Source organism: Polypterus senegalus, chromosome 6, assembly GCF_016835505.1.
Source record: "Polypterus senegalus isolate Bchr_013 chromosome 6, ASM1683550v1, whole genome shotgun sequence".
NCBI lineage: Eukaryota > Metazoa > Chordata > Cladistia > Polypteriformes > Polypteridae > Polypterus > Polypterus senegalus.
The window spans coordinates 161,622,612-161,647,275 of record NC_053159.1 but is presented as its reverse complement, the minus strand read 5'-3'; the positions used below and the strand labels follow the sequence as shown (position 1 = coordinate 161,647,275).

At 40.9% G+C, this 24,664-nt stretch overlaps 1 protein-coding gene across 2 annotated transcripts in view; it reads left to right on the top strand.

Annotated features, from left to right (window-relative positions):
- Positions 1 to 24,664, top strand: part of LOC120531752 (activin receptor type-1C) — a 216,895-nt gene that overhangs the window by 186,386 nt on the left and 5,845 nt on the right. Inside the window, exons 6-8 of one of the 2 annotated variants that reach the window (XM_039757442.1) lie at positions 3,871 to 4,027; positions 10,110 to 10,234; positions 15,198 to 15,328. In XM_039757442.1, the coding sequence (XP_039613376.1) occupies positions 3,871 to 4,027; positions 10,110 to 10,234; positions 15,198 to 15,328 (413 nt within the window). The remainder of the gene's footprint in view (positions 1 to 3,870; positions 4,028 to 10,109; positions 10,235 to 15,197; positions 15,329 to 24,664) is intronic. The other variant, XM_039757443.1, reaches the window with a different exon arrangement.

Here is a 24,664-nt window from a genome sequence, read left to right as displayed (position 1 = left end):
ATTGCATGACTCTAGCTAGCACAGCTTAAAATTCCCAAAGTATCAAGAGGTTTCTGCACACTGACAGCCAATTAATTGAAAGTGCCTTTACGAATGACTTCCAGGTACTGCCTGGTGAGTTCAGCGGTGATCTCTCTGCACTCTTTTAAGCTTTTTTTTCCATTTTGTCATAGGCCGTCAAACATGAGACATGAGGCAGACAAGCCTCTCTTCTGTTTGCACAGCCCAGAACACACATGTTCTTTATTCCTTGTATGCATTGCACTTCTGGGTAAATGCATTTTGTTATCAGCTTTTGCGCATTAACTCACACGCCTGCCCCTATGACTTAATAAGTACATGTGAGTCGCAGACTACTCTTACTGAGTCGCTGGGGTTGTCAAACTACACAACTGTCCCACCTTGCTAAGATTGTACAAATGAGGCCCCTGACTGAATATTGCTGAAAAAATGGGGGCTTTAGCTGCCGTGTGCATGTAGCATATTGCCATTCTATCTACAGTTGGTTTTGGCCTTGTGCCTGTTTCTGCTGGGATGGCCTCATTCTTCACAACCCTGTAATGAAAAATGTTACAAGAAAATGATGAAGAGGCAGACAAATGTATGCATAGGTAGTTCAGAGTACAAACTGAAAAAGCATCCATGCCCTTTAGAGATGACAAAAGATGAAATAGACAAGAGAGACCAAGTAAAAAGAAGAACTCACATATGGGAAAAAAAGTAAATTATGAGCTGGGGAATGAGCTAGTAGCAGAGTTAAGAGTCTGATGGGAGCTATAAATGTTGAAAAAATGTCAAAAACACTGCCAAGTTATATTAAATGTATCTGACCAACTGCTAGTTAATTTGTTGAAATTGGCATTCTTCAAGCCATTTTTATATCCCTAACTCAGCGTGTCTGCAAAAGCAGGCAATCTGACCAAAAGTAGGCTTCTGCCAAGAAACCCTCTAAATACCAGGGAGTCTCAATATAATTTGGTCATACAGATCAAGGCCAAAAGTCTTAAATGTGTTGTGTGTTGAAAATATTGGTTTAATTTAGTACAGAAAAAGACAAATATGTTTAAACAAAATACTGAAACAAGTTTGCTAACGACAGATCCACTCACTATACTTACACAGTTGTGTCAGGGCACACTTGGAAAAACACTACAAACAGGTGGCATGATTCTGGTCTAGTTCTTATGGCCAAAAACACAAGAAAAACATAAGACTAGATATCTGAACATGACTGAGGCCTTACTAGAAGTCTGAAGTTAGACTGAACAGTGTCAGAGGAGTGCAAGGTAATTGCTGGACAACAGTTAAATGTAAGACAAACGGCATGTGGCGGGGCGATTAAGGGTGTAGTGAGGCAAGACAGTTAACTAAATAATTTTATCCATCCTGGTGGGTTTGCATCCTGAACATGGTCATTGTCTTTGTCGAACTTACATGTCCTCCCCATGTCTTTGTGAGTTGATGTGTGATTAGAGACTGACCCTAAATAATTGTCTGCATTAGAGGGTCCTAAAATGAATTGGTGTCCTATCCAAAGCTCTCTCCTGTCTGCCAGTTTAAACTCCAACCAAGAGAAAAATGAATGTTTTCTGTTAATCCTTTATTGAATTTTTATGCTTTTTCTATCATGGTGTTGTGTTAAATTGGTCATTTGCAGTCTGTTGGGAATTACAATCACTGTTGTCCTTTTGCTGCATTTTTGTATTGGTGTTTCACTTGTATGAGTTTCACTAAATCAAATTTCATTTAGTAGATGTTATTATAATAGTAAAGTATTTCCTTTACTCTTTTGAACCACAACTCTTTAACCTCCTTCATACAATAAATGTTTTTCATTTACTGTAACCATGCAGGTTATCTGTATAATCCACCTTAATAAAAGGATAAGTGTCTGTGCATCTGTGTGTCTGTTGGTTTACTGTGCCTCTGCCTGTGCCTAAAAGATGGCACATTACAAGCATTTGTAGTAATAAAATGCATTGTATTTGTCATTCTAATAGATGGCGTATCAAAAATGTGAATCTCATACCAAATCGCATATATCACAGACATATGCATTGTATTTATCTTTTCATCAGATGGCACATCAGAAAAAATGTGTAGTAATGCATTTTACATATATATATATTAATAATTACATATACCAGTAATACCATATATATCAGTAACGGTGCAATACACTTGACTTGAGCATTTATTGTTTTCATATTAATTCTTTGTACGTTTATCATTTGTTTGCTCAGAGGTTGATGCACCTGCTGCTTCCTGAGCAGCTCTCCTTTTCTCCACCCTAACGGCCCGCTTCTTCTCTTCTTTTGTTGGCATCTTTCCGCATTAAAACTGATTAAGTCAGTGTTTGTGTTGCAATTGCTTAGTACATTTTCCTCAATTTTTCACTTAAGCTGGCATTTAAGTCTTCAATCTGCCTCAAGAATGATTTAAGATATGAAGAGGTAGGGGAAGTGACGGCAAAGGTGGTAGGGATGAGAATGGCGCCCGTATGGATGCGCCACACGGCCACCCGGCTGGCTGCTGCCGAGTGTTGATTCTACAATGAAATAATATAAAAATAAAAAGAGGAATAACTTTGAAGGTCAATCATCACCCTGAAAGTGGATAGTAGATGTCACGTAGTATGTGTGTACCAAATGTCAGGTCAATAGGTCAAACGGTTTGCGAGCTGCAGGTGATTTAAAATTCCTGGACAGACAAACAGACAGCCACAGTAGTGCATTATATATAAAGATAAGAAGCTGAGGTTTGTTTGTCTATCATGCAGTTACTCATGAAACATCAGGGCTAGAACCAAGATCTTGGTCTTGATCGATAGCTTATGACTGGATACATTCTTGAAATTCAAGACATTTAAGTTGTCAGCAACTTTGAGAAAGTGACCTTTGTGCTTGTGGGTTTATTATGGTTAATTGATTGGCAAACAAAAGGACATAGCGGAAAGAAAAAAAGAAGTCAAGCAAAATCTACTGAGAGTCAATCAAATCACAGAAGGCACTCATGTTATGAAGAACACCGATACAGAAGAAGAAGAAGAGCAATGGCATTTTCTGAACATCAAGCACATTGCAGTGGGCTGTTAAGAGATGAAGACCAGGAAAGAATAAGCAGACTGGACACTGACATACACAGACAAGCAGAATATAATCCTGAATATAGCCTGATACTGTATGTTCTGAAAATGCAAAACATTTTACAGCCTTGACAACTTGGTGGTCACTTTACTGGTGGGAAGAAAAGTTTATTGTAACACAAGCACAGTCACCATACACCCATCTATTGATAATCCCCCAGGACACCACACATACATGTTCAGAATTGTGAATCATGTGTCAGCAGTGCCGGTGCTAAGCTCTTTTGCCCCCTAGACCAAGCTTATTAGTGCGCCAACTGACTGTTCGGTGGCTAGCCTGTGCAGCTGGGTTTTTCCATCCCTTATGATCTGCGCCGTTGGTGAATGCCTAATTCACCAGGTGGCGCCAGCTCTGTGTATACATATTATATTTATTGACAATTGACTGTGACAAAAAATAGGAAGAAGGAAAAAGAAAGACTGGAAACAACTGCTGAGCATCAAGTGTCATGATTAGGTTCACAAGATTATGCCTTGACCACTTCTTTAAGGTCCTTCTGTCGCCGTTAATTTGAGAGCCATCGTTAGCGCCAAATCCATAGGTTTGTGTGTTTCCCTAGTATACATATATAAATATCGATATTACAGTAAAAATCTAATTATAACTAAAATTGCTGCTTATTGCTTATAGTGTCAAATTTATAGAGGAACACTTGGCTGCATTAAATGCTGTATTTGTCCATTTGAAAAGAAGTTTACTTTATGACTTTTCTTTTATTTAACAGGAAAGCCAGCTATTGCTCATAGAGACATAAAGTCAAAAAATATCCTGGTAAAAAAGAATGGAACCTGTGCAATTGCAGATTTAGGCCTTGCAGTTAAACATGATTCAGTTGCAAATACAATCGATATACCATCCAATCAAAGAGTGGGAACCAAGAGGTAAGTTCATGCATTGCAGTTTGTCTTGAAGCACTGATAACCAAACCTTTTGGGTTTTCCTCTGACAGATGGCCTACTTGGCCATGTCACATCATTTTAATATGTTTATTTAAGCACAGTGTGAGAATCAAATCCTTTAAGATCATGTTAATAGTAAAAGTTCTGAACTTGACTATAATGCAGTCTTAACACAGATAATGTGAGATTAAGTTAAAGGTAATTGAATGTTCTTAATGTTAACTTTGTGTGACAACAGTATAGCTCTTAGACTGAAGTTAGACAGCTAGAAAGAAACATGAACTGTTAGGGAGATACGCATTAAGGACATATAGTTTTTCTTACCGTTATGTACACAGGTCAAACGCAGGTCCTAGCATCTGTGATAACAGATAGAAACCTTCACAAATGCAACCTAGATACTTACCAAAGACAAGAAGTTTCCATTTTTCCTTTTTTTCATGTCTTAGCAAACATTTTCTTTATTTTTTTGTGTGAACGTGGGCTGTGGAGTTCATGGTGTTCATTCGCAAGTTTTACCAGTTAACCGGATGTGGATGAAGGTATAGTGGTTTACAAGTCCTTACTCATGGAATACTTTGTACAGAAGTTAACCTTTTTAATTTTTTGATTTGATTGATTGTAAAACTTCCCATGCGGTGGGCTGGCGCCCTGCCCGGGGTTTGTTTCCAGTCTTGCACCCTGTGTTGGCTGGAATTGGCTCCAGCAGACCCCCGTGACCCTTTAGTTAGGATATAGTGGGTTGGATAATGGATGGATGGATGGATGGATGGATAAAACTTCCCAAGAAATGAGTCAGTGATGACATTTTGTCACTCCAGTAGTCTTTGTATTTTCTTGATCTGAATTAGGCGTTACAATTTTTGGAAAAGAGCTACTAAGTTTGATGCCTTATTAAGCCTAATGTGACAACCTAACCCTGGCAGCACTAAACGTAAACCAGGTCGCCATTCAATCCCAAGGCCCACTTATGCACACAATCACACTGAGCCTCCCATGAGGCCAATTAGAATAAACATTAAACTTAATAAGAATGTCCTTGAGTGGTTAGGGAAGAAAATGAAATACAGACCCATGCAGACATGAGGAGAATGTACAAACAACACAAATACTATGGTCAAATGTAAGCCCAGGAGACTGGATCAATGAAACGTCAGGGCTAACTACTGAACCACTGTTCTGAATGGCTTCCTTAAAAGATTGTAAAAGGATACATTTTTTGGATTGAAACGATGAGTCTATTCATTGCCACAATCACTTGATTATAAATAACTAACATCTTCAGAATCAGAAAGGCTAGTCTATATCCTTAAACTAAAGATGAATGAGAACATCAATGATTAACCAGGAATATATTACTCTTGAGTGAAACAAGGAAAATGAACACCCAGATAACACCAACACAGACTTAATGAATGGTTCCTCTACACTTGAAATCAGACTCTAAATCACAGTGCTTTTATGAGTAACTTTAATCACTAGAATTTCTGGGAGTTTTGAGTCAGTGATGTCATAAGCTAATTTTAAAGCTGATTGGTTAAAGGGAGTAACAACAGAAACCCAACAATAGGAGATCAGATGTTTTCAGCCAGTTACAAAGCTGCTAATGTGCTGGCACTGCTTTCCTTACAAACGGCAAGCACCACTGAAGTGGCAATGGTGGTCTCTCCAGTCTATAATTTTCTCACAAATGCCTTGAGCTCCTGGTACCTGAGTTTAATTTCTGAAACAGACACATTGTTTACAGTGGATAACTTCCTGAAACTTAATATTTTTCCCTGTCAGGCTAAAAACACACAAATCTGTACCTGCAGTGAAACAAAAAGAGTAAAACCGAACAGAAGCTTATTTGATGTTGTTTGGCTTAACATTTTAGCAGCACTTAGAATTATTTTAATATCAGGAAGTGTTGACAGATTAATGGTGATCTGTGCGTAATAAAGAGAAGTGTAAAAAAATGTAGTGCTTTCAAGGAGATGAGATACTGTAATGTAAAATTTACAACTTAAAAATTCATTATAAAGATTAATAATTATACAATTTATGTTGAGACAGAGCAAGAAAGTTACAAAATATCTGTTAAGAACATTATGGAAGCGGTCTGTGGTTTATCTCACTTACTGTTTGATCAGTTGTTGTGCTAAATAATGAGAGCTTGGACATTTTATTCAATTGTTCGCATTTTGTTTTCTTCTGGTCGAGTAGAGTTTTGTCATCAGGTTCCTTCTTACTGGATACTTTCCTATAAATCTGTATTGTGGTTTTGTAGCACTCCTTCAAAGGAGCATTTTGTTACAAAACCAAGGGATATTACTAATAAGGGCTTATTATGAAATACCTGGTGGTCTTTTAACCGCATCACCTGATATGTTGTAGCATTGTTCAATTCCTAAGCCAGTTTACACTCCAGCTAGCCTGGCGGTGGGTTTAGTCCGTGATAAGGCTGGAGTTTATTCTCAAGTTAAGAATCCACTGGGACATTTTCAAACAAGCAGCCACTTACAATGACCACACAGACATTGAGGAGTACACTGAGGTGGTTACAGCATACATTGCAAAATGTACTGATGATGTCACCCATTACAAAAAGATCACTGTTCGTGCTAACCAGAAGCCATGGCTGACATGAGAGGTCCACAGGCTTCTGAGGATCCGTGAGGCAGCCTTTAGGGCCAGTGACACTGCACAACTAGCAACAGCCAGAGTCAACCTGTCATGTGGCATTAGGGAAGCAAAAAAGCAGTACAGCAAGTGTCCAGATATTTTCTTGCTGTACTGCTTTTTTGAGAGGTGCACAGTCTAGTCTCTCTGGCGTGGCATCCAAACTCTCACTAATTACAGACCCCCACCACAGACGTGTGAAGGTGACATCACACTGCTCAACTGCCTAAATGACTTCTTTGGCTGGTTTGCGACACAAAAGAGCACACAAGCACAGAAAACCATTCCCCCCCACAGGCGAGCAGGCCATACGTCTGGCCCCAGCCAGCATGAAGAGAACCCTTTCTAGGATCAACTCATGGAAGGCAGCCGGACAAGACAACATACCTGTTATTCCTTTGAAGGATTGTGCTGAGGAGATCAAGGATGTCCTTGCTGACATCTTCAACATCTCCCTGGATCAAGCTGTTGTTCCCACATGTTTTAAAGTCACAACCATAATTCCTGTCCCTAAGAAGCCCCTCCCATCTAGCTATAATGACTATCGGCCCGTAGTACTGACTTCCTGGTTATGCAGAGCATTAAGTCCATTCTTCCCCCCTCCCATGACCCATTTCAGTTTGCATAAAGGTCAAACAGGTCCATAGAGGATGCCATTTCTGCTGCCCTCCATCCAGCCCTCACCCACCTGAACTCAAAGAACTCTTATGTGCGAATGTTGTTCTTAGATTTTAGTCCAGCATTCAAAACAATCATTCCCCAGCAGCTAATACAAAAACTCAGCCATTTGGGACTCATTTCTATGCAACTGGGTGTTGGACTTTTTACAGGGAGGCCACAAAATGTGCAAGTCGGCAATAACACCTCTAAGACCATCATGTTGAGCACAGGGGCCCCACATGGGTGTGTGCTTAGCCTGTTGCTCTTCATCCTGCTGACCCACGACTGCTTATCAATCTACAGTTCCAATCACATTGTCAAGTTTGCGGACGATAAAACTGTGGTCGGCCTCATCACCAACAATGACGAAACCAATTACAGGAACGAGGTGAGCCAACTGGTCCAGTGGTGTAAAGACTACAATCTCTTCCTGAACGTGGGAAAGACCAAAGAGATTGTGGTCGATTTCAGGAGAGGTCATTCACAGTACCCTCCACTGACCATCGATAGTGTAGCTGTGGAAAGGCTGAGTAGCACCAAGTTCCTGGGGATGTACATCTCAGAGGACCTCTCCTGGTCAGATAACACCACATCACTGGCCAAGAAAGTTCAAACCTGCCTCTACTTTCTACATAATCTGAGGAGAGCACAAGTTCCACCCCCCCATCAAGCTTCCGGGGTACAATCAAGAGCAGCCTCACTAACTGCATCTCTGTGTGGTATGGCAGCTACACTGCCTCCTGTAGGAAGTTCCTGCAATGCATAGTGGATGTGGCCAGTAAGATCATTGGTGCCCCACTGCCCTCCCTCAAGGACATTTTCCACACCCGTAGAGCCATCAGCATTGCTGGTGACTCCTCCCACCCCTTTCAGTCCCTTTTTAGCCTCCTCCCCTCAGGAAAAGGCACCGGAGCCTCTGGGCCTGCTTCACAAGACTGTCTAACAGCTTCATTCACCAAGCTGTCAGGAGGCTGAACTCTGTCCATTACCTTACCCTCTTGTCCCCCTGCCCCTGGACCATAACATAAGTCACTATCTACCAAGTACCCTGCCTCAGCTGGTATTATATAAGGAATCAATATTACATCTGCTGCTAGCTGTCTGTCTTTTTGTACATCTCATAAGCTACTCTATAGTGCACCTTCTCATTTTTTTTTACTGTAATTGGCTTTTGCACTAATGACTATTGCACATTGTACACAGGTCTACTTTACAAGTTTTGATGTAATTTATCTTATATGTTATACTTTATACGTTTTATATTTTATTGTACTACGAAGTTGAGAGAGAAACATTTCGATTATCCTGCACATATAGTGAATTGACAATAAAAGGCTATTTTATTTGATTTGATTTGATTTGAAGGTCTAAACCCATTGCTCTCACATTGTTGTGTGAGGTAGAATGCTGTGGAACAGTTCAGACAGTGAATTTTACAGAGCAGTAATGGTGCTGCTCTCACAGATGACAGTGATGCCAGCTCAGCATTGTCGCCAGGTCCGCTGTTTTTTCAACGAATTTGCTTATTTTTGATTATCATCCATGGGAAAAAATGGGCTTTTTAGGGCTACATTTTTTGTTTTTGGGGCTGCTTTTTTTAAAAACTGCGCGGGTTCACCCCCAAATACCCCCACAATGCATTTTTACAATGTTTATAATCCATCTGGCACCCATCCCCTGCTATTCACAGCTGTATATGTTGCAAAATCACTGTGGGGTCCCTTCCTCCCTCCTGTTGTGTGATTATATATACCCCTTGCATCACTCTGAAATATCCCTAAGATGACCTCGGGCTATGATGGCATGTACCTGACCCCCTCATTTGGACATCCCCCTTCCCCTTGCTTTCCAGTCTGCCATTTTGTCTACCACAGGCATTGGGCTATTTTTGGGGGTCAATTCGCTATTTTTAAGCTGTCCTTGGGCTATAATTTTTTTTTAAGGACCAGGCTACCCTGGCTTGCTGTCCAGGTTACAGGATGCTTTCTTTAGCTCTTTAGTTGTTGGGTTACTTGAGTGTTGAGTCCTCAGCAGGGCTATGGGGATAAGGGTTCAATTCCAGGTCTTGGTTATACCAACGTAAGAAACAGAATGTTCTCCTCCAAAGTTAATAATGTCGTTAACTGCCCAGCCTGCAGGGGTCTTCTTTAGTTTAGCCAGTTAGACTGCTTGCATGTCTACTCATTGGCGAGGCTGCTAATGTTTGACTCCTGAAGATGACAAATTGAAAAGCTAAGGGCAAACCTGGTCTTGGTAACCTTGATTATAATTATTTCAGTGTGGGTTTAATAGAAAACTCTTAGGTACTGCAACTCATCTAAAGAATAAAAAATGTTCTGTTGAAAATGTCATAAAAGCTGTAGCTGTTGGCTAAAACAAGTTTATTCTTTTAATTCTCCTCCATTTGTAATTTGTTATTTACAACAAAGCAGGTGCTGATAATATATAAACTGTAAAAGTCAACACTATTGATTAAAATGTCAGTAAATTAAAATATGAAAATATAACAAGAGATATTTATAGACAGCAAAATCAGAGTTTTGAAGAATCTTTGCTGTTCTTCATACAAATATATTCTATAATCCTGACTCTTACAGAAATTTCAAAAAGAAGAAAAAAAAAATATTATTTCTCATTAATCTGTGGCATGGCCAGTTTGTGCTAGGGCAAAGAATGTCAGAGCAGGATGTGTCATCGCGTACATTGCAAATGTTATTACGCTAACAGGTTTATTGATTTTTAGGTACATGGCCCCAGAAATCCTTGATGATTCAATCAATATGAACAACTTTGAATCATTTAAACGTGCTGACATCTACTCTCTGGGACTTGTTTACTGGGAGCTGGCGCAAAGATGTTCCATTCGAGGTACTTATGAACATTATCATTTAATAAAGGAGGAAAAGTCATTTTGTTCTGAGATGCTTTGCCTATTTGCATTACATTTATTAAATAGTGTACTCTTGGTTAGTAAATCATGTTTACCTCTTGTGAAACTAAAGGCATACAATTAACAGAGCAAGGACTGATGTAGAAAAATATATTACAGTATTAGTGTTCATTTACGGAGTATGATGTACAGCTAAGCTGCAGTACCTGGGGTGGCATTCATTTCTGTTGCCTCATGTTGACAACATGTTTTTCCTTTGTTGTTTGCAATAATCACTCATTTATCCATCTATTTTCTGAAACTACTTGTACAAATACATTAGATTATCTTTTATGGTTATTTCTGTCCTCCCAGTTAGTGACATAAATTATGTTGCTGATCTCTTAATCATATTAATACATTTTGTGTATGATATCAACCTTCTCCTGGTACATCCTTGTCTTTTTCACTTAACTGTTTCAGTAGTTCTCTTCATGACATTTCTAAAACAAATGCCTACATATTTCAATGTATACTGCAAACCAAAATAACTTAACTATTGTTACCTCTAAATTATTCTCTCACAACACATCTTCACATTCTCATACACCATTTAGCGTCACTGATCAACTTCATACTTTTAGCCAAGAGGGACTAGCAGAGTTCCTGCAAGAAATCCATGGAGATCTTTCATTCTTTTATGAGAAATTCTTGATTGTAGCTGTCTTTAATTTCTTTTTTATAGTCACACTGTTACAGAAAGAAAAGAGGAGCACACATTCCTGGAAATTAACACTACAGATATAGGTGCTTTGTATGTCAAACAAATAAATCATGCCTTTCTTGAATGTGTTGACTTTTCCTCATGATAAAAGATAAGGCTTCATTATAGAAGATCAATAAATGTTTCATTTGTATACCACACTGGGTCTTGTAAGGAAGATATTAATTAAGACAAAATCCACAGTATCCTATTGCTGTGCTTATAGCTGTCATGACAATCTTAATTCACTAAAATCATGTTGCCAAAGATTTGTCATTGCCTCTTATTGATCAGATATACTGTGATCTTCTAGAATGTGAACATATAATACATAAGAATAAAAAAAATTAGACAAATGAGAGGAGACTATTCAGTAGATCAAGATGTTTGTTTAGCTAATAGCCAAACTGCCCCAATATTTCATCCAGATTCTTCTTAAAACATTGTCAACGTTTCTGCTTCAGTTGCATGGTTCAGTAGTTTGTTCAAGATATCCACAACTCTTTGCAGCTCTTTGCATAAAGATGTGCATTCTGGCTTCAGTGCCATATTCTTTACACATCTGGGGCCTCATGTATAAATGATACAACAAAAATGTTGCATGTTCACATCAAGTCAAGTCAAATTGGGGAGCATGCACTGGTACAGTGTGTTGCCACACCTACTACACGACGAAACAACTCAGGATCCCGGTTTGCAACCCCCAGGCAGACGCACGGTCCAGTCCCACTCTCCGGAAATGACCCTCTATCCGCCGCAGCCAGGTGTTATGTGGGCGACCCCTTGGCCTGGTCCAGCCACTCGGGTCTCCAACAATGAGGATCTACGAGCCGGATCACCCTTGGGGAAATGCGCCACATAGCCGTAGTGCCGTAACTGTTGCTCCCTCACAATGCAGGTAATGTGCCTCATTTGGGACACCATGAGCAACCGCTCATTCGACACAAAGACAAACCAACAGTACCCAAGGATTTTCCTGTGAGACACAGTACTAAAGGAGTCCAGTCTTAGGTCACTGGGTTGAGTCCATGACTCGCAATCATATAGCAAGACAGGAAGCACCAGGACTCTAAAGACTTGGACCTTCGTCCTTTTACATAGATATCAGGAGCGCCACACACCCCCTTCCAGCGACCTCATGACCCCCCATGCTCTCGGAATCCATCTACTGACTTCATAGGAAGAGTCACTAGAGACATGAATGTCACTGCCAAGGTAAGTAAACCTCTCAACAAGGTCAACACTCTGTCCACAAACAGACACACTGCTGATGGCTGTGCCCAAGAGGTCATTAAAGGCCTGGATCTTGGTTTTTATCCAGGGCACTCACTCACTCCTTGAGTCTCTCGAGCACCCCGATCAGAGCCTCCATTGATTCCGCGAAGATCACAGCATTGTCGGCAAAGTCAAGATCCGTGAATCTTTCTTCACCAACAGATGTCCCACAGCCGCTGGATCCCACGATCTTGCCCAACACCCTGTCCATACAAGCATTGAACAGAGTAGGAGCAAGAACACACCCCTGACGAACCCCAGAATCAACTGGGAAAAACGCAGATATTCGCGTTTACGTTCCATGGGAACCCTCAGTGCCAGGATGCGGTCGATGGTGGACTTCTTAGGTGTAAAACTAGACTGTTCCGGTCGCTGATTGGTGAGCAAGTGATCACGGATCCTGTTGAGGATGACCCTAGCAAGGACCTTACCCAGCACTGAGAGTAGTGTTATCCCCCTGTAGTTGCCACAATGCAGAGGATCACTCTTCCCATTCCAGATAGGGATGACAAATCCTGTTTTCCAGTCAGTTGGGATGATGCCAGTCTCCCAAATGGAAGCAAAGATTGCTTACAATGCCAAGAGGACAGCCTTACCACCAGCCTGGAGACGTTCACCCTGGATACCACAGATCCCTGCAGCCTTTCCCCCCATTCAGCTGGTACACCACCTGTGCAATCTCAGTGAGATTGGGTGCTCACACCAAATGTATAAAAACTAAACTTGGCGTAACTTGGCAGCCCCAGACCATGCATGTACACGTTTCTGCTCGGTTTTGTAAATGGGCGGCACTCAGCGTCAGAGCAGTGCTGCTGTTTCTGAGTGGTTTCCCTTTCTTTTCTGGATTCACACCCAAGTTGTAGGCTTTATCAAAAGCACAGAAATTAATTGCATATTGTTTACAAATTTAAGGCACTTGATTGTAATTGAAATGTAACAACATAATGGTGCACAGAATGGCCAAACTATTCCAACTACCATGGCTGCTTTAGTGTTTTAGAAGACATTGCAAATGGAAGAAGAAAGTGCATATTTAGAGATCATACTTATTTCTTGTCCAATGATGATGTCTGGCTTCTAAGTCAATTTAGATTTCCACGAGCTACCCTCTTGATGCTGTGTGCTGAACTGGCGCCAGCTTTACAAAGGCAGACTTTGAGGAATTGTGCTCTACCTGCTCCTTTGCTAGTTCTGTCCACTCTCGGGCTCTCCACAGGAGCTTTTCATCGTAAAATGGCTGACCGATCGGATATTTTTCAGTCATTGCTGAGTGGCGCCATGCCAACTGTATGGGATGGTATTATCCACTTGTTATTCAGATATGTAAGATTTCCTTACACTATCGTTGATCGGGCAAACATCAAAGAACAATTAACAGCAATGTCCTGTATTTGAAGCAGTCAACTGTATACACATTGCCATAAAGGCGCCTTCAGAGAAAGAATTTGCTTATGTAAATTGAAAGCATTTCCAGTCTGTTAATGTGCAAATTATCTGTGATGAGAAAATGCGTCTCATTAATGTTGTGGCGGGATGACCTGCATCAACTCTTGATTCATTCATTCTCAGAAACAGTACTGCTAGGAACAAACTTGAAAATGGTGTTGTGTATGATTGTTGGCTTCTTCGTAAGATAAGGCATTTAATATTACCCCTTTGGTCAAAATGGTTAGTTTATTAATTATTAGTTATCTTTAAGATGTAACCATATACCACAATTACTTAGGTGACAGTGGGTATCCGCGGAACACGTAGCTTCTCACCCCACTGACTGACTGAGGCCGACATTATAATGACCTCCACTTTCAGGCTTGGGTGGTGGTAAAACACTGGCTCTAAGTGTCATAATTGCAGCAGCTCACTGCTCAAATGGTGTGAGCCCTGGAATTCTGCTACCAGTGGTGCTAACACTTAGATGGTGGGCTGCAACTCATCTTTTCACTTCGACTTTGATATCTGACCACTTCTTTTTTATTTTGGGCACTGTGCAACTTTCTGAACTTGAACTTTTGAGTGCATCTGCCTTGCTGTGACACTCCAGTTTCCTTTTGTTGCTTACACCAATGCTTAAACCACCAAATAATGTGTTTTCCTTCCCTCCAGCAGGATCTCCAATTCACATTCACTAAAATTCTTTTTGCTATGGTCTTTTAACAAAACACTGAATGGAAGGGGCTATTTATATTGATTTGCGTCGGGGTGGGGCTGTAGGTGCTTCCACATACGTTACAATTCATGTTGATTGTGATTTATAAAGGGAAAGTGTGTAGAACTTTGCTTACGCACAGTTTTATAATCAGAATTTTTTTGAGCGTACGCACATTTCTAGTTTTGTCCATATTCCATGTTTTACTGTGGATTCTATGCAAGGTGTTATTCATGAGGCCTCTGGAGTTGGCAATCCCCAAGAATGGTGTTCTGTGACCATTCAGAATCACCTATGTGTCATTCCTTGTTTATCAGTAAAATCCCACTTTGAAATGTAAGGGAATGCATGAAGAAGCACATCAACTTGTTACTAGTTCATATCTACAATTAAATAGGAGATTTACATTATGGCACTGCTATAGTTGGTCCTCTTTTGTGGTGACCACTTGTTTGTGTAAAATGATACTGCTGCTAAGTTTAAAAGTGAGTTGAATGTATGCCAAAACACAAAATTTTTTGGTACAAAAGAAACAGCCATTTTTTATTTTCATTCTCTTGAATGTTGTTTGAATGTGATGTGCTGTAAACCAAAGTCATTTTTACTTATTAGGTTTGCATAGGGAAATGAGGATGATTGGTTGGGAAGAAGGCTTTGGCTCATTAGTTTATTTAATGTCTGTGGAAAGAACAAAAAAGCAGATTTAAATTGATGGAGCTGTGTAGAGTTCACATGTGTTCATAACATATTCATGATGCAATTCTGATTCTCCTCCAAGGTGTCCATAATGAGTATCAACTGCCTTACTCCGACCTGGTGCCTTCTGACCCTTCAATTGAAGACATGAGAGTTGTGGTTTGTGATCAGAAACTGAGGCCAAACATTCCAAACCAGTGGCAGAGTTGTGAAGTAAGTCAGTCGTGAACAGACCAGACCCATGAGGTTTTTCATATTGTGATTCTTTTCATTGGTGTATTACACATACAGACCAGGTTTTTTGCACATGTATGTTTAAAGGGCTTGTAAATTGAATGACTTTATATTTTGGAAAGTTGATATGGCGGTGCAGTGGTAACTGCTGCTGTCTCACAGCTTTAGAGAATCGAGTTCAGTTCCCAGACTGATTACTGTCTGTGTGGAGTTTGTATTTGTTCTCCTATACCTTAAGCACATGGAGGTTGTGTTGCTAGCCTGTTATGCCCTGTGATGGCCAGCCCAGGGAGTAAGCTTTATTCCTGATACTACTAGGATAAACTCTGGCTAATTAAAACCCTCTATTGTGTCATGGGCTAGAAATGTTAAAATGTTTTTAAAAAAAGGACATTACTGTAAATATGGTCAGAGTTTCCTTACTGCTCACTGCTTCTTTTATGCTTTTGGCACCTTACCGTCACGTCTTCACCCTGTAGTAATGGTGCTTTTTACCTGGCCCATGTTCGCCTTGGCCTGAGGCTGGTAACAATTGTAATAAAACTATTGGTAACACGTTAGTTTAGATACTGCAAAATTGCATCTGTTACTCATTTACTATAACGTAACAAGACATTAATAAAGGGTTATTTGGGTCTTCATAACATAAGCATCCTTAAAGTGTTTGTTCATCTCTTCAATGTGACCTGCTAACAAAACGTCACTTTGGAGTGGTCTGAGGTGGCTTAACTGAGACACATTTCTCTTGATGTTACATATTTAGTATAAGACCTTTGAATCCTTCAGCTTAACAAGTAATTTTGCCATCATGCCAATATGCCACACAGCACAGAGATGAATAACCCATCTACTGATATTTTATAAGTGCCACAAAGACCAAATACACCTTTGTTAAGGTCCTGTTACATAACAGTAAATGAATGTGACGAGTCAAGCAAAATTACACCTTTTATTGGCTAAATAAAAAAAAGATTGCAATATGTAAGCTTTTGAGGAAGTTCAGGCCTCTTCTTCAGGCAAGATGTAATACAGAAACTGGAGTTCCCTGTGTTTATCTAGACACAAGGACAGATACAGCATTGGAAAACCTTTAAGTGAGACTTCTTAAGATGTACAAAATTAATACATCTCTTCAAGCTAAGATTAATTTAGTAAGAGAGGAGAACAATGTATAGTAAAGATCTTTGGATAAGATAACTGTCCAACAAAGTCTGTTGAAGTTTCTGATGAGTTTTTCAATACAGTGTGGGTCTTTAGACAGGCTGTATGTGTCAGTTTGAGAGATGCAAACAATGCTCATATCTGGCCATAAAACTCTTATCTCTATTTAAACCATGATGTAATGTGTTAAATTTTAGCATAAGTTTAACTTCCATTCTTTTCTCTCTTGCTGTGTTCTGAAGATGCCCATAAGCACTAACCCTACCCCTAACCCTTATGGGCAACTTCATCTCTCAGACTGTCCCAGACAACCTGTCTACAGGCCCATATTGTATTGAACAACTCATCAGAAACTTCAGAAGACTTTGTTGGACAGTTATCTTATCCAAAGATCTTGACTATACATTGTTCTCCTCTCTTGCTAAATGAATCTTAGCCTGGAGAGCTCTACAGTAATCCCTCCTTGATCGCGGGGGTTGCGTTCCAGAACCCCCCGCGATAGGTGAAAATCCGCGAAGTAGAAACCATATGTTTGTATGGTTATTTTTATATATTTTAAGCCCTTATAAACTCTCCCACACTGTTAACATTATTAGAGCCCTCTAGACATGAAATAACACCCTTTAGTCACAAGTTTAAACTGTGCTCCATGACAAGACAGATGACAGTTCTTTCTCACAATTAAAAGAATGCAAACATATCTTCTCTTCAAAGGAGCGCCGTCAGGAGCAGAGAATTTCAAAGAGAGAGAGAGAGAGTGTGACAGAAAAGCAAACAATCAAAAAATCAATACGTGCTGTTGGGCTTTTAAGTATGCACACCGCGATAAAGCAGCCACAAAGAAGGGAGCAATGTGAAGGTAGTCTTTCAGCATTTTTTAGAATATCGTCCGTATCTTCTAGGCAAACAGCCCCTCTGCTCACACTCCCTCCGTCAGGCGCAGAGAATGTCAGAGAGAGACAGAGAAAAGCAAACAATCAAGCACCGCTCGGGAAGCACATCGTATATCATTGAGGAGTTTTATTTAATACGTAATGCATGCTCTGATTGGGTAGCTTCTAAGCCATCCTCCAATAGCGTCCCTTGTATGAAATCAACTGGGAAAACAAACTGAGGAAGCATGTACTTTAAATTAATAGACCCATTGTCCGCAGAAATCCGCGAACCAGTGAAAAATGCGTGATATATATTTAGATATGCTTACATTTAAAATCCGCAATGGAGTGAAGCTGCGAAAGTCGAAGCGCCATATAGCGAGGGATCACTGTATTCATTTTTTACATCTAAGATGTTTTACCTAAAGGTTTTCCAATGCTGTATCTGTCCTAGTGTCTATAAAAGCACAAATAACTCCAGTTTCTGTATTACATCTTGCCTGAAGAAGGGGCCTGAGTTGCCTCGAAAGCTTGTATATTGCAATCTTTCTAGTTAGCCAATAGAAGGTGTCATTTTGCTTGACTTCTCACTACATCCATAATGGCTAACACAGTACAACACCCTAGTACTACATAACAATAAATGAGTAATAGTTGCATTTTTTGCAGCACCTAAAGACTTACCAAATGATCCATTTTTAACATTTATTTATTTGTATATTTATGTTAGAAAACATTTGATCATTGAATAAGAGTGCTTTAAACGCAAATTCTTCATTATATATGTTGTGGAAGATCAGCCCGATTACAGACAGACACCAGGACACACAATGTCCAAAAGCACACACTTTTCTTTCTCCTTTTCTTCTACACATAACACAGTGCACCAAACATCAACAATAACTCAGTTCCTTTTTACTTTACTTTTATTTTTCTTTCTCCTTCTCTTCTTCTTCTGCCACCTGACTCTGGCTGTCTGAATGGAGTGAGGTGGCCCCATTTATATTGCATCCAGATGTGCTCTAGGTGCTCTCTGATGGCCTTCCTGGTGCTTGGCTGAAGTGCTGCATGGGCAACTGGGAGCACTCCAGGTGTACCTGGGTCCTGTTACGGCAGAACTTCCTGGTGTGGCAGAAGTGCTGCATTCCATGGCTCTGGAACCATCCAGGCGCCCCTGGCAATGGCAACGGGCCCCCACAGGGTTGAGCTTCCATGCAATCCAGGAAGGCTGCTCTCTTGAATTCCAGGGAAAGAATTGCCCCTCTCCCAGTCTCCTGCTTCTCCAGGCCTCCTGGTAGGGCAAGATCCCTGGCCGTCTATCACAATGTGTACTGCTCAAAAAAATTAAAGGAACACTTTTTTTATTGGGCCTGGCATCAAATCAATTAAACCTGTCTGATAATTTTCTGGTTGGTTAAGCAGCTGAGGTCATTGTTAATCACTTTCAGCTGTATTGGTGTTCATGGACTTAACGACAGGTGCACTAAAGTGGCAACAATTAGAAAACCCTCAAAACAGGACTGGTTTTACATGTGGAGGTCATTTCAAGTTTCTCCCTCTTGATCTTTTTTGGCTGGTTTTCCACTCGTGCTAGATTTGGCTTGAGTAATCATCTCTACTGGCAGTATGAGGCGATTCCTTAACCCTACAGAAGTTGCACAGGTTGTCCAACTTCTCCAGGATGGCACATCCACACGTGCTGCAGCAAGAAGGTTTAATGTGTCTCCCAGCACAATCTCCAGAACATGGAGGAGATTTCAGGAGACTGGCTGTTATTCTCGGAGAGCTGGACAGGGCCGTAGAAGGTCCTCAACCCATCAGCAGGACCGATACCTGCTCCTTTGTGCAAGGCGGAACAGGCTGAGCACTGCTCGTGCCCTACAGAATGACCTCCAGAGGGCCACTGGTGTGAATGTCTCTACCCAAACAATCAGGAACAGACTTCATGAAGATGGCCTGAGGGCCCGACATCCTGTAGTGGGCCCTGTGCTCACTGCCCAGCACCGTGGAGCTCGACTGGCATTTGCTCAAGAACACCAGAATTGGCAAGTCCGCCACTGGCCCTGTACTTTTACAGATGAGAGCAGGTTCACCCTGAGCAGCTGTGATAGGCGTGAAAGAGTCTGGAGAAGACAAGGAGAACGATATGCTGCCTGCAACGTCGTTCAACATGACAGGTTTGGTGGTGGGTCAGTGATGGTCTGGGGAGGCATATCCATGGAGGGACGCACAGACATCTACTGCGTAGGAAATGGTGCTCTGACTGCCATAAGGTATCGAGATGAAATCCTTGAACCCATTGTCAGACCCTACGCTGGTGCAGTAGGTCCTGGTTTCCTCCTAATGCACGACAATGCCCGGCCTCATGTGGCAAGAGTATGCAGGCAGTACCTGGAGGATGAAGGAATTGAAACAATTGAATGGCCTTCACGATCCCCTGACTTAAACCCAATAGAACATCTGTGGGACATTATGTTTCGGTCCATTAGGCGCCAGGTTGCTCCTCAGACTGTACAACAGCTCAGGGATGCCCTCATACAGATCTGGGAGGAAATGCCACAAGACACCATCCGTCGTCTCATTAGGAGCATGCCCCGACGTTGTCAAGCATGCATACAAGCTCGTGGGGGCCACACAAGATACTGAAAAGCATTTTGAGTAGCAGAAATTAAGTTTTTGAAAAAATGGACTAGCCTGCCACATCTTCATTTCACTCTGATTTTAGGGTGTCTACACAATTGAGCCCTCTGTAGGCAGAAAACTTTTATTTCCATTAAAAGACTTGGCATCCTTTTGTTCCTAAGACATTGCCCTGTCGTTATTTGTATAGATATCCAACTTCATATTGAGATCTGATGTATCTAATGTGTTTCTTTAAAGTGTTCCTTTAATTTTTGTGAGCAGTGTATATACACTCACCTAAAGGATTATTAGGAACACCTGTACAATTTATCAATAATGCAATTATCTAATCAACCAATCACATTGCAGTCACTACAATGCATTTAGGAGTGTGGTCCTGGTCAAGACAATCTCCTGAACTCCAAACTGAATGTCAGAATGGGAAAGAAAGGTGATTTAAGCAATTTTGAGCGTGGCATGGTTGTTGGTGCCAGACGGGCCGGTCTGAGTATTTCACAATCTGCTTAGTTACTGGGATTTTCACGCACAACCATTTCTAGGGTTTACAAAGAATGGTGTGAAAAGGGAAAAACATCCAGTATGCGGCAGTCCTGTGGGAAAATGCCTTGTTGATGCTAGAGGTCAGAGGAGAATGGGCCGACTGATTCAAGCTGATAGAGCAACTTTGACTGAAATAACCACTCGTTACAACCGAGGTATGCAGCAAAGCATTTGTGAAGCCACAACACGCACAACCTTGAGGCGGATGGGCTACAACAGCAGAAGACCCCACCGGTACCACTCATCTCCACTACAAATAGGAAAAAGAGGCTACAATTTGCACGAGCTCACCAAAATTGGACAGTTGAAGACAGGAAAAATGTTGCCTGGTCTGATGAGTCTCGATTTCTGTTGAGACATTCAAATGGTAGAGTCAGAATTTGGTGTAAACAGAATGAGAACATGGATCCATCATGCCTTGTTACCACTGTGCAGGCTGGTGGTGGTGGTGTAATGGTGTGGGGATGTTTTCTTGGCACACTTTAGGCCCCTTAGTGCCAATTGGGCATCGTTTAAATGCCACGGGCTACCTGAGCATTGTTTCTGACTATGTCCATCCCTTCATGACCACCATGTACCCATCCTCTGATGGCTACTTCCAGCAGGATAATGCACCATGTAACAAAGCTCGAATCATTTCAAATTGGTTTCTTGAACATGGCAATGAGTTCACTGTACTAAAATGGCCCCCACAGTCACCAGATCTCAACCCAATAGAGCATCTTTGGGATGTGGTGGAACGGGAGCTTCGTGCCCTGGATGTGCATCCCACAAATCTCCATCAACTGCAAGATGCTATCCTATCAATATGGGCCAACATTTCTAAAGAATGCTTTCAGCACCTTGTTGAATCAATGCCACGTAGAATTAAGGCAGTTCTGAAGGCGAAAGGAGGTCAAACACCGTATTAGTATGGTGTTCCTAATAATCCTTTAGGTGAGTGTATACAGTATATAAAATGTATACTATAATTACATACTCTGCTTATCCTTGCTGGAGACATGAAAGCTATATGTTACTTAGCAATATCTTGAAGCTCACATGAAAACCAGCATCCAACCTTTCATTTCCTCAGCTTGCTTTTTCCAAGGCAAGGTCACGGAGCACTTTCCAGAAACACCGGAAACCATTGCATTCACATCAGAGGCACACTCGATGCACTCAGTTGCATGAGGTCAGTTAATAAAGAGTCGATGACCGATACAATGCACGTCTGTGGGTCATGAGGAGAAATTGGAGTTAACCTGATAGCGACTGGGCTAGGATTTGAATTCATGTCCTTGGAATTAAAAGATTGTGCAGTCTTTGTAAAGTACTTTATTTAATAAAGTAAAATATGGAATAGTTGAATTCTAAAGCAATTTAATTGTCAAAAAAAGTCAGCTTCACTACTTCACAGCACTTGGATTACAAGGCTTGAAGTCAAAAGTGAGTAGGTTCAGGTTGTGTGTTCCACAGATGTTTGTGTCATTTTTTAAACTCTGCTTAAATAACACACTGAGCTGGAGATTTAAACTTCACTCATTAGGAAACAGGAATTTACTGTAAGCCACTTCCATTTTTTCTCATTTCTGCTCCATTAACTCATAAAGAGCATAAAAGGTAAATAGATTGATGGATGATAAGAGATTACATGAAGCTGTCATCCTTTAAACATTACAGAAAATAACACTGAGTTTTACTTACACGGTTGGCTTTGAATCAGTTATGTTGAAGAACGTGGAAGGAGGGGACAGTCATAGGTGCAAGAGCTCTCAATTATGGAGCCAATGAAAATAATTGAGTTTCTTTTTGTCATTGCACAATGCCTCAAGGATTCCTTTGTGGTTTGCTGGATGCAGTTCTCTGAACAAAACAAATGGCAATGTGTTACGATCAGAGTGAAGCCCACACAGAAATATTAACACCATCCTTTGGTTTGTTTGTTCCTTTGTGCTGCTGAGGAGACTGAACTTGTTCTTTATTCAAGCATATCTTTACATTTCTGAAGAAATTCCTTAGCACTTTTCAAAATCAGTTTTTTTTGTAACTTCTCAATTATGAATGAGTGGCCTCCAACACGGCACAGTCACTTACAAAAAGACCTTTCATTTCACTTCTCATTTAATCGGATATGCACAAAGGAATGAAGGGATTTGCAGAAGGTTAACGACCTGTTGCATCAGCGGATCTATCTTGGGAATTGCTTTAGAAATAATTACTTGTTTTTTTTGCTGTAGGTGTCTAAGTAATAGAAAACAACCTTAAGACTGTTCATCACATCAAGAGCAGTTGTTCAATAATATGAAGGTCCTTGAGGTTGTCAATATAATGCCAAAGGCACTCTTCACAGACTGTGTGAAATAGCGATTGTTGAATGTGGATTTTCTCATGTACAGTAAATTAGCACACGGATTAGCTTTAGTGGGTCAATACAGTTGTGGGTTGCATGGAGACTTGGGAAATAGCAGGCTGCCTTACAAGGCTGTTCTCCTAGCTTAGGGCGTTTACTTTCTGGAATTTACATGTTGTGCCAGTGGTTGTACCAATGGTTATGGTGACTTCCTTTCTTGACTCAGAATACCTCCTGATTTGCATACCTCGAACAAGTCTGATTGGATGGCCGTGAAGTGGTGTAGATGTGTGTCTAAGGATGACCATTCAGGGTAGGTTGCAGTCTTGTGCCTGATGCTCTGGGGGCTTTGCTACAATTTTTTGTGACAGCGTACAGCACAAGTAAGATCTGAAAGTGGATTGATGGATGCACTTATAACTGTTAAATGACTTTGACGTTCAATGCATACAGGATTTTTATTTATTATAATGGACAACAGTAACACATTAATGCTGCTGCTTCACCACTCAACAGTCTTGGGTTCACCGTCTATTGATATTTGTGTTGGCATCACGTGTTCTCCCCATGTACTTGAGTTTTTTTCTCCAGGAGCTCTTGGTTTACTCTTACATCCCAGAGACACGTCTGCTAGCTTAACTAGTGGATCTGAATTGACTTGGGGAGAATGTGTCTGGGACTGTGTGTACATTTAAATGAGATGATGTGCCATCCATGACTGGCTTCTGTATCATGTTTGAAATTACCACATTTAAGTCTGGCTATCCGTGACCTTGCATTAAAATGTATGGATGTGGCCAAGGAGTGTGCCTAAATGAGTCAATCTGCATCAGATCAACAGATCTTAGAAAATGTTCCCAACTGACTGTCCCTGATTTGCTTCATCCAGATCCAGAGATCCTGTGTAGTCCATCTAGGCACCGTGAAGGCCAATGGTGCTTTTCATTCTTTTCCAGATGGCTTCAAGAATCATCTTCTTTCTTTAGCCATTTTTATTGCTATCTGTTTTCTTTTGGGCGGCACGGTGGCGCAGTGGGTAGCACTGCTGCCTCGCAGTTAGGAGACCCTGGATCGCTTCCCAGGGTCCTTCCAGCGTGGAGTTTGCATGTTCTCCCCGTGTCTGCGTGGGTTTCCTCCCACAGTCCAAAGACATGCAGGTTAGGTGCATTGGTGATTCTAAATTGTCCCTAGTGTGTGCTTGGTGAGTTTGTGTGTGTGCGCGTGTGTGTGTGTGGGTGGGTGTGTGTGTGTGTGTGTGCGCCCTGCCCGGGGTTTGTTTCCTGCCATACACCCTGTGTTGGTTTGAATTGGTTCCAGCAGACCCCTGTGACCCTGTAGTTAGGACATAGCAGGTTGGATAATGGATGGATGGATGGATGTTTTCTTTCTCCTATCAGTCCTATGATGTCATCAATCCATCTACTTGCTGGTCTTCCTACTCACTGTTACCAATTTCTTTATTCTGATTGGCATCATACTTTCTGAAAATAATTTCATTGTACCCAAAAACTAGTGTACAAAATTTTAGGCTTGAATCTTCATTTAAATTCTGAGATATGGAGGCTTTAAAAAGGGGATGTGCTCTTTACTTTACTTTAAAAATAAGTGCTTCTAAAAATTATTCCATAAGTCACATCTTTTAAGCAGTTAATGCTAGATGCATGACATTATCTGAGGTTCTTTAATATTAGATGTCTTTATCTTCTAAAATGGTAGGTCCATAGTTACATATTAGCCAATTCATGGCTTGCTAAAAAGTGCATC